Source organism: Wasmannia auropunctata, unplaced genomic scaffold (genome assembly GCF_000956235.1).
Source record: "Wasmannia auropunctata unplaced genomic scaffold, wasmannia.A_1.0 LD335996.1, whole genome shotgun sequence".
NCBI classification, from domain to species: Eukaryota; Metazoa; Arthropoda; class Insecta; order Hymenoptera; family Formicidae; genus Wasmannia; species Wasmannia auropunctata.
This window is the reverse complement of record NW_012026894.1, coordinates 2,472,721-2,487,235: the sequence shown is the minus strand read 5'-3', so window position 1 is coordinate 2,487,235 and position 14,515 is coordinate 2,472,721. Positions and strand designations below refer to the sequence as shown.

The window sequence follows — 14,515 nt, the reverse complement described above, 5'->3', positions numbered from 1 at the left end:
TCTGCTCCTCGTTAATTGGGCACGGCGATCTAAAGAAGCCATCTCCGTCGTCCCAAATACGGCAGATCGGACATCGTTTGACAAACGTGTGACGAAATATTCGAAATGTTTGTTTTTTGTCGTTTCAGGTATTCGTGTACACTCCTCAGGTATACTCGCGAATAAAGGAACGGCTGAAGACGCGGGGAGTCGGGGAGCTGTCGGCTCTCGAGCTGAGCAATTACTTTTCGCCGTGGTACGCGGAGCATATGGGCTCCATACAATCGGCGAGCGGCAATCGTAGCGTGGAGGCATGGGCCGTGCAACGTCTTCGGGTGCAATACTATATCTTCACTTACGCCAGTTTGCTAAAGTTGCACGGCGACACGGCGTTGCTCAAGCAACTCAACGGCCTGTTGGGCGACGAAGCGTTACTGCAATTACAATTGCGGACATTGGCGCCCGCTTTCAAGGATCCGAAAAGACGTCAGTGGTTTCTCGAAGTGATCGACAACTATTTCAAGCTCTGGGAGGTGAATATGTGATGGCGCAATAACGGACTGAAAGCATTTAGGATATTTGCTTGCGCTTGACGTCGAACGGCAATGTATATCAGTGTGAGAATGTAAGTGACACTGATCATTTCGGCGTGGTGCCGGGGGTCCACTGGTATGTCTCCGGGAATGATCGCGATCCACCGCCCGTCGTAAAGCCGTCGACGCTAACTATAAAGGTTCCTCGGACGGATATATCCCTCTGCCACATATATACAATAATGCATAAATGCTGTTATTGTTATAAATAAGTATTTATTATTGTAATCGTTAGAAAACAACTTTATACAAAATATTTTTAATATATCACAAGCATTATTCGTACGATCTGACTGAAGAACGTGGTGTCGCGATATACCGTAAGTTCTTTACTCGATATCGATCCACTGACGTACAAAGGAGATAGTGACATGTATTTTATACATAAAAAAAATAATTTGTGCGTTTTGTTCGCTTAACCCGATATGCATTGTACATGCAGATCGGGTCAATGGATCAATACTTCGCTTCAAATGCGAGTTTACATGTAGGTATTATATCTAGTAAGCCCTGTTGTTTCTTTTTTTTTTTGTAAAACCAGACAATATTTTCTCTGACACGTTTTTTCATGTATGTTGTTGTAAAGACAATGTTATTTGCAGATGAATTTATATTACGATTGCGGACCAATATTATTGGAATTTATATTATATTAAAAAATCAATCTATTAGCATTGCAAAACAGTTGACTGCTGGATACAAACAACTTTTTCTCGCTTTTTCTTCTTTTCCCTCCTTCTTTCAAAATAATCATGATACAAATATCTTTGACCACACACACATATACACATACGCGAGCGCTCACACACACAATCCCTGTCCTGTTTTAATATTTTGATTTACAGATGCTTGGAAAGAGTATATCGTGACAGAAGATACTGATACATTATGACAATCATATGACACTATGTAAATTGAATTTTTGAATACTAATTAATATCGAAAAATTATATAACTACAAAATTATTTTTACATTTTATATCTAATCATTTGTTTTTTAACAATTCAGTTATATCATGTGATAAAAGTATTAATCAAATAATAATATTATCTGATTTTGTAGAGTAAATAAATATCAAGTTGTCTGTATTTTCCGAGGACTGGCTGTTTTGCCACTGAAGTTTTTCGCATGTTTATACTGTAGTTAGTCTAGAGTGTTTAGACTAACTCTAAACGCAATGGATCCAATGAATGGTCCAAAAATCATTATAACAGATCAGATTCTCACGCTAAATAAAATAATGAGAGTCCACGGAACTTGCCAATTCACAGACGAATTATTATTATCCGCAGACGATTATTTATTTTCGTTTATTATTATAAAATTTTGTATACTTTTTAGCAACAAATCGTACCTTTTTTCACTTTTAACTTTTGGTTTTGAAGCTTCTTATTTTGAATCAAAACATAATAATACGAAATACTCGAAAGAATCAATAAGAATGTTCTGAGAATTAAAACTCAATATGTTTACAATTTAAAACATATAAATAAAATATTATATTTCCATTTCAATCACACGAATTTAAATAAAAGGTATAGGCGAAGTCTTATAACTCTATAAATTGGCAGATATGTAATTTGCTTCTTTTGCGAACCGTACACTTGCACACAATTATTATCGCAATGAAAGAAAAATATATATCAATATCTTTTCTCTTACAGATTTTATAAATGTGGCAGCTTAGAGATGTGCACGTATAAATAGCTTTTTCATACATTGTTATAAAATACGAAATTGATACAACGCAGCATATACTTTGCCTAATTCTTTTTGATTATTGCTAACATGTATTAGCACATAAAACGGTTCAAAATAGATTCGTTTTAAATTCGTTCGCTTACATTTATCGCACAAAGCCTTAAATGTAGTAATAAGTTTTGTTACTAACATAATATATAATATTATTAAAAAATGAGTATAAGAAAATTATTTATAACTGAGAACGTGATCCGATGCTTGGATCAACGTATTGCTCTCATCACAGATTTAATCTGACTTTTTAAAAGTATGCAAATTTACGCCGGCTTGTTGCTCTCGACCTAATTTTCTTCCATTAACTACAAGTACAACTGGGGTTTCAACGCGAATAGATTTGTAATCAAAATCCTAAAAAAGAACGAAGGAAAAATGTATTATTACAAGATCGGAAAAATTCGATTTAAATGGTAACACAACACTAACGTTATTCATGTAGGAAAATTTCTGATGTATAACAAAAGGTTCTGGTATACCAACAGAATCCCCGACCGTAACTCCTCGGCCTTTAGCTAGATTGTATACAGTGACAACAATACAAGTCTTCCGTTCGTCCACGAGACAAAAAGCACTGAATAAGAAAAAAAAAAAGAGTAATTATAGGTCAATGTCTAGTGGAAAATATAAGTTGTGCAATATAGAAAATAAATACTTACAATGGGACGCAATCCGAATCCTGAATCCAACAAACTACTTTTCCAAATACGACTTTCTCTGTGTTCAGTCCAAGAGTTAATTCCTGTAACGGAATTAAATCTAACTTTATAGATTTTGCCCCGCATATAAATGCTCCGTCTTTGTATGGTCCTAAGTGTTTAACATCCAATGCCTACATTTAATCATAAACCTATAAATATGTATATTGTGCCAAAATCACACATGTTATATTATCACATGTATTAATATATCTATCTGTTAAGATCTATTTATTATATTAGCAATTTCTATGATATAAATACCCGTATCAATTGATATAATCGTTTTGGCTTTACATATCCATTATTATTAATTGAATTCTGTATGTCTTTAAGATATTGTAGTAATTCATCTCGTTTGTTGCGCGGTGTTTCCCACAGTGGATCGAGCGCCATTGCATTTTCAAACGACTGTAACGCTAAGCTATATTCCTCTTGATATTTTAGAGCCTGAAATAAAGGCGGCAAAGGTTAAAAGGAGTTTCAAGCAGAAATATCGAAATAAATAAAAATTATAAAAGTCTTCATTAAAGTATTCATACTTACCACCGCTTTATTATAAAATAAATCAGGATTACTTCTTGCGATGATATCTTTTTCCTAAAAAAAAAAAAAATTTAAGGCTTTAATAACGTATATATAAAGATAAAATTTGTGTGGTACACGTGTAATAACATGTATACATAATAAACAAATATTTTTTATCCATTATTATCTTACCGCTTGCATATATGCCGACATGCATGAACGTAATGTACTCGGACTTTGTGCCACTGTGAAGAAGGAAGCCAGGTAAGCGTTCCCTAATATGGCCCAAGAGATTCCGTCTGTTGTGTCAAGGCTTACAGCCTCCTTAGCATACTCCACTCCCTGCTGAATATTTTTTATCCGCTCTTCGACGGACGATGTTTGCTCCTGTCTAAGTACCATCGACAGATTTCGCAAAGATGCTTTATTCCTGTCCTACAAAAAAAAAAGATGAAATGTATGCAATAAATATGCTATGCATATGTAATGCAATAATTTATAGTTTTATTATTGATTTGTAAACTAATGAAAGCCGTGGTTGAATACGGTAGGAAGAAAAATGTACATGTTGCAGAGCGCCGACAAAGCAATTTTTGGCTTGTTTTATGTCGTCATTTTTCCAATAACACTCCCCCAGCTCGTTCCAAGCTTCTATTAATTTAGGCTCCAATTTCACCGCTTTACTCAACAGCTCTTCCGCCTGAGGAATGAAACGGTCCACTACGTTCAGAGCTCTTCCCTTCAAATAGTAATACTTCGCACGGGAGCCGTCAATCTCGTATCCTTTACATTCATCAAACCTGCTCAACGTATCTTTCATTTCCTTCTCCACATCGGTACTCTTTTTAATCGCCTCATCGATAGAGTGCGTCTCAAAATAGCGATCTCGAAAGACATACAGAGCTTTCACTCTTTCCTGAAATTGGTTAGAGTCAGCAGGTTAAAGCAACAATGCATATACATATAACAATCGTGATTAAAGAGACGAAGAAAGAACAAGAAAAAAATAACGCACAGGAAAAATTTTAAATGTTTTACGTACCGTTAACGCTACGATCGGATCTTCCTTGACGGTATTTGAACTCTTCGCACCAGCGACAACCTTGTCGTCTATAATCGCGGACATTTTTTTCACGGGTTATATTACAATGCGCGACAAACAAACATTACTTTATCGTGCGTTACGCGCCCCTCGGGCGGAAAGACTTATTCATAATTCGTTCGCAATCAATACGAGCTCGCTCGTGGCGCGGGAGTATCATTTGCGAACTGTCAAAACAAAAGTGTATAGGTTATAGAATTTATGAATGGAGCGTGCAGTTCGGAGTAATACTACCCAAGGACGTTTTTAAAGGCCATTTCTACGTGGTGACGACGACGCTACTTGCGGCAAGTATACGAAGTAAAATCGACTGCTTGTACACAAATGGCGGTTTGAAACAAATATCGTGTCGCCGAGTAACTTATTAGATGTAAATGCAAAATATTGGGATCTCAGAAATGAGTTGTGCAGAATTTATTTAAAGCATTTAGAACTACTTTGCTTCCTCTATTATTAAAAAAAATTCAGATAGCTTAATTTTGTTGAATTTTGTTGAAGCTTAAAGAATCGAGGATAAACTAATGTTATCTAAACGAATGTATCAATTTGAATAAAATTTGCAAAATTACTTGCGTTATAAAATGCACCGTTGAAGAACAAACGATTTTATTGAGGTACGATTTCTTCATATAAAACTAAATACTAATATTCACAAAGCGTTTTTGTTGTAAGTGGCACGTTACAAACTATTTATAAGTTAGCTGTAGTTGTAAAACACTTATGATTTATGTTCACCTTTTTCTGGGAGAATACAGGAGAGAGGAACTTTATTTTTGAGATGAATACAAAATAATTTGACATAAATTAGTGACAGACATTACAATGCACAATGTGAGAGAATTACCAGTTAATGCAAATTTATTCTTTTCTTGTGCTGTTCATGTAATAGTTAATGCAAGTTTATTCCTTTCTTGTTTATGTTGATTAAATTTATGCATATAAAAATGGATTTTATATTAAATTATTACAATATAAAAGTGAGCATGTAAAAGTATTATTCATAAATTTTATGTCAATATTCTTATATCACGTATATCAAGCGTAAATATTTTAATAAGAGACTTCTTATACGATAATCAACCATATGATAATAAAATTTCTATCTCTGAAATAATTATATATTTTAGAATTTTTATGTATACTTTCTTCCAAAATTATTAAAACAATTTTTTTTATATTTTTATATAAAAATATACCTTTGCAGAAAAACGTTTTTATAGTATTATAAAATGGCATTATCTAAAATTTAGAGTTTTTCTTATTTAGTATATTATTTATTTAACGAAACATTGAATGACATAGAGAAAATTTTTAATACAAGAAACCGTTACTTTTATTTATTATTTAGAAATATTTTTTTAAATAATATTAGTCTCGTATTACTATTTTGATCGTTTCTCTATTAAAATATTGCATCTGGTAAATATATATTTGGCGTTTGCAATGTTTTGCAATTATTATCTTAACAAACGTAAGGTGGATTGATAAAGAGTGATGCACACATATAAAAGATGTGTGTGCTCTACGATTACATCTTGATACAAAATATACATATACATACATATATATATATATATATACATATATAAACGCGGTAATACAAAGTTACAAATATAATCTCGTAATATCACCTCTGTCATACATTTTTCCATCTTTTCGTTGTCACGTACGAAACAAGCATGAAATTTTCCACCACGCTTTTATCTTAATTCGGATAATATGGACAAAACAGGACGGATGTGTTGTCCGCTGCAAGGATTTATTTTCAAAATACTTTTGCACTCTCAGCTTTTCAACCCTTTATTTCATTATTCGGCAAGGATGTGTCGTCTGTTGTGACGAACGTGTCGCCGTCGTTTTGTGCACGTGGCGCAACACTTTTCTCGTACGATCGATGATACATCACACATGCGTCTGTAGTTTGCACACGATGCAGTCGCGCTATCCTTGCAATCTGAAAAAAGTAAAATTACTTATAAAGATGTGTACGCGATCATTTGATTGCGCAAATATGTTTTTATACATGTATGAATCTTTAGAGAGATTTACATATGAAATTTTTAACTAATTGATTTTGCACTTATAATTTTACGTTTTTTTTTTTATAATATAGGAAATACGCGGAAAATTTTTTTGAACTTATTTATTTAATTTTGTTTGTAGCACAGTCAGAATTTAATTCTTAAATATATTATATCCTAATTTTTAAATATATTATATATATTTATAAAATATAAATAGATAAATTCTGATTGCGTTACAAACATGGTTCAATAAATAAATGTGACAAAAACTTTTCTCTCGTGCATTATAAAGAATTACTTTAATATTAATAAGTGAAAAAAATCAATTGATCAGAATTTGATATGCAAATCTCTAGGGCTCATTTAGGCCGCATTGTATATGCTAATGATATACTTGTTCTTATGGGTTAGGGCATACACTATAATAAGTATTTATACGCGCGCGCGCATATTAGGCGGCGCATCGTATGCGCATGCAAATCGAGCGACGTCGCGTGTGATCTCATAAAGCAAGTCGTTACGAACCGCGGTTTCCTCGTATAAATTCTAGTTTCCCGACGCCTTTGGACAAGGGCATATTCCGCAAGTTTGGACAAGCCAAACCATCTGTAACGTAACTAGCATAACTTAGCATTACATGCGGCTACGCGTTCTAATTCTCTCCGTTATAACTCTGTTAGATTACCCTGAACTTTCATTCAACATCAATTACAATGGCGCGACAAATATGAGGGGAGAAGAAAAGAAGAGAGATTTTAACTTTCAGAATTATATGTAAATTTTAAATATCACGCGGAAGAGGAACCTGAATTATTAACATTGCACGACAATAGGAAAGTCTTTCGCGAAGACGCCTGCAAATAATGTTGAAAATGCCTTTTAAGGAAGAGAGAGATTATCTACCGTTTTTAAGAATATCCTTCGTCAAGATCTCAGAAACGTTTTACATACATTCTTCATATATACTGTAGCTACTTGAAAACAGCTTCTCGCACATAAAAATGACATTTTATGGAAAACGCGAGGAGGAGCTTTCGAGGATACATTTTAATTGTCCGGGCGAAATTACCATTTTTCTCGTTGGCGCATTGCCGACGGTAATAACAACGCTTTGTATGAAATGGTCTTCTGTCGTGATTGCAATCGTTTGACAGCAAGTCCGATGCGCGATCACGACACTGTACTTCTCGGTGTTTAACTCCAGACTTTACGAGGCAAGTCGCGTTGCAACTTCCCCAATTTCCTGGAATTACAATTAATAAACTGTTGCATAAGAATATTCCTAAATATAACGTATAACAAATTTGGCGGAAGTGAGCTTTTAACATAAATAGTCATATTTTTCTGTCTTACTTTTCTTAATTCTATTGGCTTTCGTTTATTATAATGTTTTTCAACGAACATTTTACGAAAAACACGAATATATTTTATATGTTATAAATAACATTCTTGAATAATAAAATTTGTAATTATATAATTGAGTAAACATTTTTTAAATAAAATAATATACTAATCGTTTTTTAAAAATTTCAATTGAATAGAAAAAAGAATTTCTAATTGCATAGGAAAAATATTGTTACTAAATCATACGAAGTATCGATTGATAGTTTACCGGTAATCCATTTCCCACTGAAGCAGTCCTCGACACTGGGCGGCTTGTTATTCGGATTACAATCGCCCGGCACGGAGCAGGTGACCTTTCTACTCCTCTTGCCATTCGAACAATGACTCCACTTCGATACTGTCCACTTTGACTTGGTGTTGTACATGGAATTGTCTGGGTTCTCGTCGACGACATTGTCGAACTCGAGGATCTCCGGCTCCTCGGTGGTGAGGCCGTCGACTATCGTAATACCGTCCTGCTCGTTCAGGCTGATATTGTAGAACGACATGTCCTTGTTGTCGGCGTACACGATCAACGGTACCTCCGAAGTGGGCCCGCACGGCGGTAGATCGGGGCACGGCTCCATTTCTTCGGGCCGCATGTCCTTGTCGCAGTCGCGATCGGGTAAGGCCAGGTCTGATCGATCGGTACCCGCGCCGGAGAACACACACATCACCGATCTCTTGCGTAGCGCGCCGTCGCCGCACGTAACAGGGCACATTTGCCATGGGCCTATCCACCATCTGAAACGTTCGAAAAAGTTGCGAATACTTTATGAATAAAGTTTTTGATATCCCTTCATTTTTTTTTCTCCTATATACCTTCGCACTCTCTAATGATTTCTAACGTGAACGCGAAGCCAATAGTTTCAGTCGCAGATTGAAGAAATGCATAAAAGATGGCAATCGAAAATCGAATAGAATTTTATCCAACCGCTTCGAATTTATTTTCGTCTACCACGAGGCAATGGTATTTCTCGGAAGTTTGCTGTTACAATCGCTTTATCGGATTCGAAGTTGGCTTACCTCGCGGGGCACGGATTCGAATTGCATTCGCGCGACTTTGGCTCCGGCTTTTCTATACCATCGCAGAAGTGGTCCTCGACGACGCCGCTTTTTCTCTCGTGGCAGACCGCGTGCGAAGTTTGAGTGCCGCCACCGCAGGTAACCGTGCAGAGGGTCCAATCGGAGGACACCCACGAATACTCCGGGGCCCGATCAGGCTCTTTTTTCGGCACGGTGTATTCATAACGTAGTCCGAAATTGCGATATTGGCCTCTGTAAATTAACTGAAACGATGAAGATAAATTATTGATAATGGCAATTAAAATAAAAATGTTGAAATTTCTCGCAAATTGAACGATGAATATACGAAATAACGAAAGCAATTACAAAAATTTGCAAAATAAACATGACATTGTTTTAATTTTTTTTTACTATTAAATAATTATTCCGTTTTGTGCATTTTATATCGCTAGAATGTACTTACGTAGACCGCGATGTCTTCTTTAATAGGTCCTGGGATTCTGACCTTCTCTCTGTCTCGATCGCGTTCGTACAGAGCTGGCGTACCAGCGACTTCATACTCGCCCGCTAAAGTGATCTGCCTGTCCGATCAGAATCTCAGTTTAGTTCAGTCACGTTAATGTTTCACAGAAATTTCTTTCATCAAAATGCTTTAAATTGCGGTAGATAAAATCTTGTGTTCCGTAAAAATATACATAAATGCAATCTGAGTGTGAGACTCTAATAGATTTTTTAATAGATTATAGCTGTATTAATTTTAGAATCACGTTTCGCAATTAGCGATATTCCACAATTTATAATTTTGCGAGACATACGCACCGTTTTCCATTCAGGAAATACTTGTCAGAATTCGGCACGCCGATGCCGATGTAATTCTTGCTATTACCGACCTCCTCGATTTTAATATTTCGAGAGCCGGAAGGTATGATAACGACTTCCTTGTATCCGGGGCCGTCGTTTTTGTCGTAAACGCCACTGGTAGTCTCGCACCGAGTACCGTCACCGTGACAAATACCGCAGCGGTCTTCCGTAGCGTCGGAATCCACCATCCAATCGCAACCGACTTTCTAAAAATTGAAGTTATTTAATCTTTAATGCTTTTTTTTTCGCATAAAAGTCGAAATTTCAAATTTGTAAAATTCTGTTGCAGGTACAACTGCAGTTTGGTGGAGAACACTGACCCTGCATATGCCAGCGATGCACATGTCCCTGGTACCAACGTTGCATGGAGTACCATCGAGAGCGGCCTCTCCCCAAGGTACGATTACGCTTTCATCTGTATCGGTGCAATAAAGCTCGCAAGGTTCCGCTAAATGGGACGATGCAAATCAAATCTCGCGTCGTAATTAGTGTTTAAACCGCTGAATCATTAATACCACGCAATTTTGGAAAACCACGGAATACGGAAATTATACATATATATATACATATATATATGTACGCGCGATCGCGGAAGCGAGGTGTCGTGTGTCACACGGCGCTTTTAAAAGTTCACTTACTTTGATCGAAATACGGTAGCCAGGTATAGTTCTTTCCCTTGTACTCTTTATCGTCGTAGTTGCTGCATTGCACGGCGCGGTAACTCGGCGTGCCTTCCGGGCAGGGTTGCGTGTTGCAGATTTTATAGCGGCGCCTCTCACCTATGCAAAACTTTCCGCCGTGTGCCGGCTCCGGATGGTCGCACTTCCTCTCGACAATCGAGACCCCGGCGCCGCAGGTTCTCGAGCACTCGCTCCACGATCCCCACTCGCCCCAACCGCCGTCGATTTGCCGCGGTCGGTCGACGATGGGCACGCATTCCTGATTTTGGCACCACTACGCAAAGAGAGCGACGTAATTAAGCCACTGGAGAATCCAATATCATTGCTTAACTCATCCTCTCAGATAAATCAATCGTGATCTAATTAACGATACATTTTGTGAAACGGGTTCGCTATTTTAAGAAAAGGTCTCATTTTATACCATGTGTTTGCCACAATGCGTTCCCGGCGCCGCCGGATGCAGCATAGTAGTGCAGGAGCCGTCCACGATGCACCACAGTTTCGAGCAGATCTGTAATCGTAAATGCCACGGTCATTTAAAACGAGTTGATCCTGGCTGGATTCAGACTCCGGCCATTTACCATCTTTATTATGGTCTTTGCTTACCTCCTGCAAAGGGGAGCAGACAAAAGCTTCTCTCACGCCAAACTGCAGCCTGCATTGGTGCTCGGCGTTATACATTGCGCCGGGTGGCAAATCCGGATACGCGTAATCGTTACCCGCCGGTTCGTCTTCCAAACAATCGCCTTTTCCCTGGCTGGAATTCGAGGATCCATATATATTTATACGTGCATTTTTTATTTATGTTACGTAGGAATTAAACATGTTGCAGAATCCTGTGTGAGTTAGTTGAATTTATTAAATTTGTTAATAAACGTTTTTTTCATTTACTCTAAAAAGTTTGTGATGTCTCTTCTGGAGCATCTCGACCATGCCACTCCAACAGCGTCCACTTCAAAAGTTGGCGTCATCACATGCAGGGTGTCGCCTTCGCGTTTACTGCAGCCGATTTTTTCCGTGTCGTGGTACATACCGAAGCTGAACAGAATACGCGATATAGAACGTTGAAAATTGACGAAGATTGAAAGCATATGTACTTTCACAAATGTTCGATATACACGCGCTTTAACTTTACACGTGAAAAATACTTGACTTGTTAATATTTCAATTTAATGTTTAATGCTTTGACGCAGAATCTTCTTCTTTTCGATTATCGATTACGCTTACTTATGCCCCAATTCGTGCGTGATTGTATGCGCCAACGTGATCCCATTGTCCTCGTTGACGCTGCAGCTGCGATCCGGTTGACACATGCCAGCGACGTGCGCCACTCCCAGCGTACTGCAAGGGGTATTCGCACGCGAACAAATGTCCTCCCTCGTCACCAGGATCGCCACGTCGTGGTGATTCGGGTGCGAGTCGTCGCTCGGATTTAGCTTCTGCTGCCATTTGCAGAAATTGTATAGGGTCTTATCCGCGTTCACCGCGATGTCCAGCCCTTGCTGGGACAGAAACGGGTTCATCTCGAGAGTGATCGTTCTATCTATCGGGGGGTTGCGCGCGTAACGTACACACCACCACGTTTATTATGAGTAATTGATCTAAAAGCGACTTCGGAACGTGACGTAAATACCTCTGCGTCTTCTTCTTCGACGAGAATAATTCTGACCACGACGATGTTGATGAAATTGCCGATGGTCGGATCGAGGTAGAGCGCGGACACCATGTTCATAATGGTCAGGAGATAGGTCTCCACGTCGCCGTCCTGGTGAAAAGCCATCATCGTCGTGTCAGCGACGACAAGAGCCTCGACGTGACGCGGCGTGCTGATCGATCTTTTGGAGCGATGCCACCGCTTCGCCTGATGCTGTTTCCTTCGCCCGCGGCCTTGAACTTGGACGAGGCCTGGTTGAGTTTGCCATTCGAGCCGCGTCTCTGTCAATCGACGCGGTTCTGTCGGATATTTCACGTGCTGTCATGATCAATGTAGCAGCTAATCTCTATTTCTTAGTGGCTGTGCGCCTTTACCGTTTAATTTAACGTGTGACCCTAATAACGTTAGACGCTATATGCTACCGAAATATACGAATACCTCGTGATTCTTGTCAATTGATCGAGCGATAAAGTAGCTACCAGATCGTGGAGCGCTTTAACGCCGCGGTTGATTTACGCAGATTGGCAGTTCGTAAGTCTGCAATTAAGATTTTATTTGGTTCGCCCGGATAGAGCTCGGCCGGTTTGCCGAAATGGATATTCATTGTAGTTAATTACGGGTTTGCGGCGAATTGGATTATTCCCTCGTGGGTTAGCGCGCTTTGCGCCTATGTAGAGAGACGTATCAACCGCGTACGATCTTACTTCTCTATACATCGACGCGCTCGCGTTTAATCCGAATGTCGAAATGTAGAACCACCTCAGAGAGGGTGGGACTACATAGAGATCGTAAAGCTGAAGTTGTGCCAAAGGCTACGCGAAGCGGTAATTTCGGTTGTATTTGTACGGCGGTCGAATTAGACCTCGGTAAATCGACTCGACTCGCGCGTTACCTATATCGCGTTCGAATCGCGCGGATGCCGATCGACGGAGCTTACGTGCAAACGTTTCGCCCGTGCGGGAAACCTTGCACGTCGTGAGTTGTGATTGCCATTATTGCAGCCGAAAGACATATTAGAAACGTTTGATTGGAATCGATTCTAACAAATCGTTATGAGTCTCAATATTCTCGCGCGAGACAGCTATGAACGCTTTGCACACCCTTTCTCTCGCCCACCCTGGCACCTTCCTCCCCACCCCGCACGGATATTGTCCGTCGGCGAAAAATAAAGGACAGACAAGGCGTCGATGACACGCCCACGTTCCATACCACGGCGCGTCCAATTACATTATACGCGGCAGACACATAAATACATGCGATACATATTACAAGAGAGGGCGAGAGCGCAGGAGGTGTGGGACGGCGGCGGCGGTGAGTGCGGGGGACGCGCCGCGCCACGCGGTTGTAGGGCGCGCGGGCGAAAGGCGAAAAGAGGAACAAGAAAAAGGTGTCGGGGTCTGTTCTCACCGCGGGTGCCGCAGTTTCTCTCCTGCTTCCTCTTCTTTTTGCGCCGTCGCTTGCTACGGCCGCCGGCGCCGATCTCGAGCTGCCGCTGCCGCTGCTCGGCCGAGCGCCGGAAGACGAGATGAGGTCGGCCGGCTGTCGGGCCCCCGTAGACCGACGCGCGGGCACCGGCGCCTAAGTCGCCGCTCGTCGCTTCGTCGGCCGACGACGTGCCGCGTTTTTCTTCCAGGGACACGGCGACTGGCTCCAGCCAGAACTCGCCGTGATCGCCGTGCAGCATACCTGCCTGAAACACAAAACCGGGTCTCGTGTTACCCAAACACGCAGAGAGGCCGGCCGGCGAGACGCCTCGTCGCGTCGTGACGTCTCTCGGCGGTGCCCGAATACGAATGGGCCGTTTAGCTCGAGAGTGGCGCGTACGTCATCTTGAAAGGCTTGTTAACCCTTGAGCGGCGGCGTAAGGGGCGAGAGCGTTGTCTCGGTATTTTTAAACTTCGCACGTGTTTTCTTGCGTTCGCCAATTAACTTCGGGTAATAGAGGGGTAGTATATTTAATATCAAGACTTCGTATAAACGATACTTGGAAGACTTCTCACCGATCGCAGTACTGCGTTCGTTTATCGCGGGCTCGACTGCTGAAACTGATGATTATGCAACATACACATATATCATGTATTTTAGAACATTTACATCATCCGAAATGTCAACAGATCATTACATTTAATTAAGCGTGGAAGTCACGTTTTAGAATGAAACGAATCGTGATCTTCAGCGTGGGAAGAACGGCGAGCGCGAGAAATGGTAAAGACTTGCGGGGGCGGTATATC

The 14,515-nt window shown here is 39.9% G+C and overlaps 3 protein-coding genes across 8 annotated transcripts in view; 1 reads left to right on the top strand and 2 right to left on the bottom strand.

The window, feature by feature from the left end:
* LOC105453703 (torso-like protein) overlaps positions 1 to 10,312 on the top strand; it is a 29,505-nt gene extending 19,193 nt beyond the window's left edge. For all 6 annotated transcript variants that reach the window (XM_011695865.1, XM_011695868.1, XM_011695866.1 and 3 more), the window contains 2 exons: positions 129 to 512; positions 10,240 to 10,312. In XM_011695865.1, coding sequence (XP_011694167.1) covers positions 129 to 512; positions 10,240 to 10,269 — 414 coding nt within the window. In that variant the 3' untranslated portion in view covers positions 10,270 to 10,312. The remainder of the gene's footprint in view (positions 1 to 128; positions 513 to 10,239) is intronic.
* Positions 2,140 to 4,892, bottom strand: LOC105453702 (tetratricopeptide repeat protein 5-like). Its single transcript, XM_011695861.1, has 8 exons — positions 4,597 to 4,892; positions 4,120 to 4,470; positions 3,747 to 3,989; positions 3,573 to 3,626; positions 3,291 to 3,476; positions 2,988 to 3,160; positions 2,758 to 2,902; positions 2,140 to 2,682 (listed from the first exon to the last, which is right to left on the bottom strand). The coding sequence occupies exons 1-8, from the start codon at positions 4,678 to 4,680 to the stop codon at positions 2,563 to 2,565; spliced, it is 1,356 nt and encodes a 451-aa protein (XP_011694163.1). The 5' UTR covers positions 4,681 to 4,892; the 3' UTR covers positions 2,140 to 2,562.
* The window catches only part of LOC105453704 (A disintegrin and metalloproteinase with thrombospondin motifs 12-like), a 43,729-nt gene continuing 35,662 nt past the window's right edge, over positions 6,449 to 14,515 (bottom strand). Inside the window, exons 4-17 of the mRNA XM_011695869.1 lie at positions 13,692 to 13,974; positions 12,243 to 12,583; positions 11,858 to 12,132; positions 11,522 to 11,668; positions 11,237 to 11,387; positions 11,052 to 11,141; positions 10,589 to 10,904; positions 10,271 to 10,398; positions 9,909 to 10,156; positions 9,553 to 9,670; positions 9,090 to 9,352; positions 8,293 to 8,807; positions 7,750 to 7,923; positions 6,449 to 6,610 (exon numbers count right to left, since the gene is read on the bottom strand). Of these exons, the coding sequence (XP_011694171.1) occupies positions 6,465 to 6,610; positions 7,750 to 7,923; positions 8,293 to 8,807; positions 9,090 to 9,352; positions 9,553 to 9,670; positions 9,909 to 10,156; positions 10,271 to 10,398; positions 10,589 to 10,904; positions 11,052 to 11,141; positions 11,237 to 11,387; positions 11,522 to 11,668; positions 11,858 to 12,132; positions 12,243 to 12,583; positions 13,692 to 13,974 (3,195 nt within the window). The 3' untranslated portion in view covers positions 6,449 to 6,464. The remainder of the gene's footprint in view (positions 6,611 to 7,749; positions 7,924 to 8,292; positions 8,808 to 9,089; positions 9,353 to 9,552; positions 9,671 to 9,908; positions 10,157 to 10,270; positions 10,399 to 10,588; positions 10,905 to 11,051; positions 11,142 to 11,236; positions 11,388 to 11,521; positions 11,669 to 11,857; positions 12,133 to 12,242; positions 12,584 to 13,691; positions 13,975 to 14,515) is intronic.

Coding starts and splice junctions, on each gene's coding strand:
- LOC105453702 (XM_011695861.1), bottom strand. CDS start 4,680: ATGTCCGCGATTATAGACGACAAGGTTGTCGCTGGTGCGAAGAGTTCA. Junction 4,471..4,596: donor ATCCGATCGTAGCGTTAACG/GTACGTAAAACA, acceptor AACCAATTTCAG/GAAAGAGTGAAAGCTCTGTA. Junction 3,990..4,119: donor TTGTCGGCGCTCTGCAACAT/GTACATTTTTCT, acceptor TTTTTTTTGTAG/GACAGGAATAAAGCATCTTT.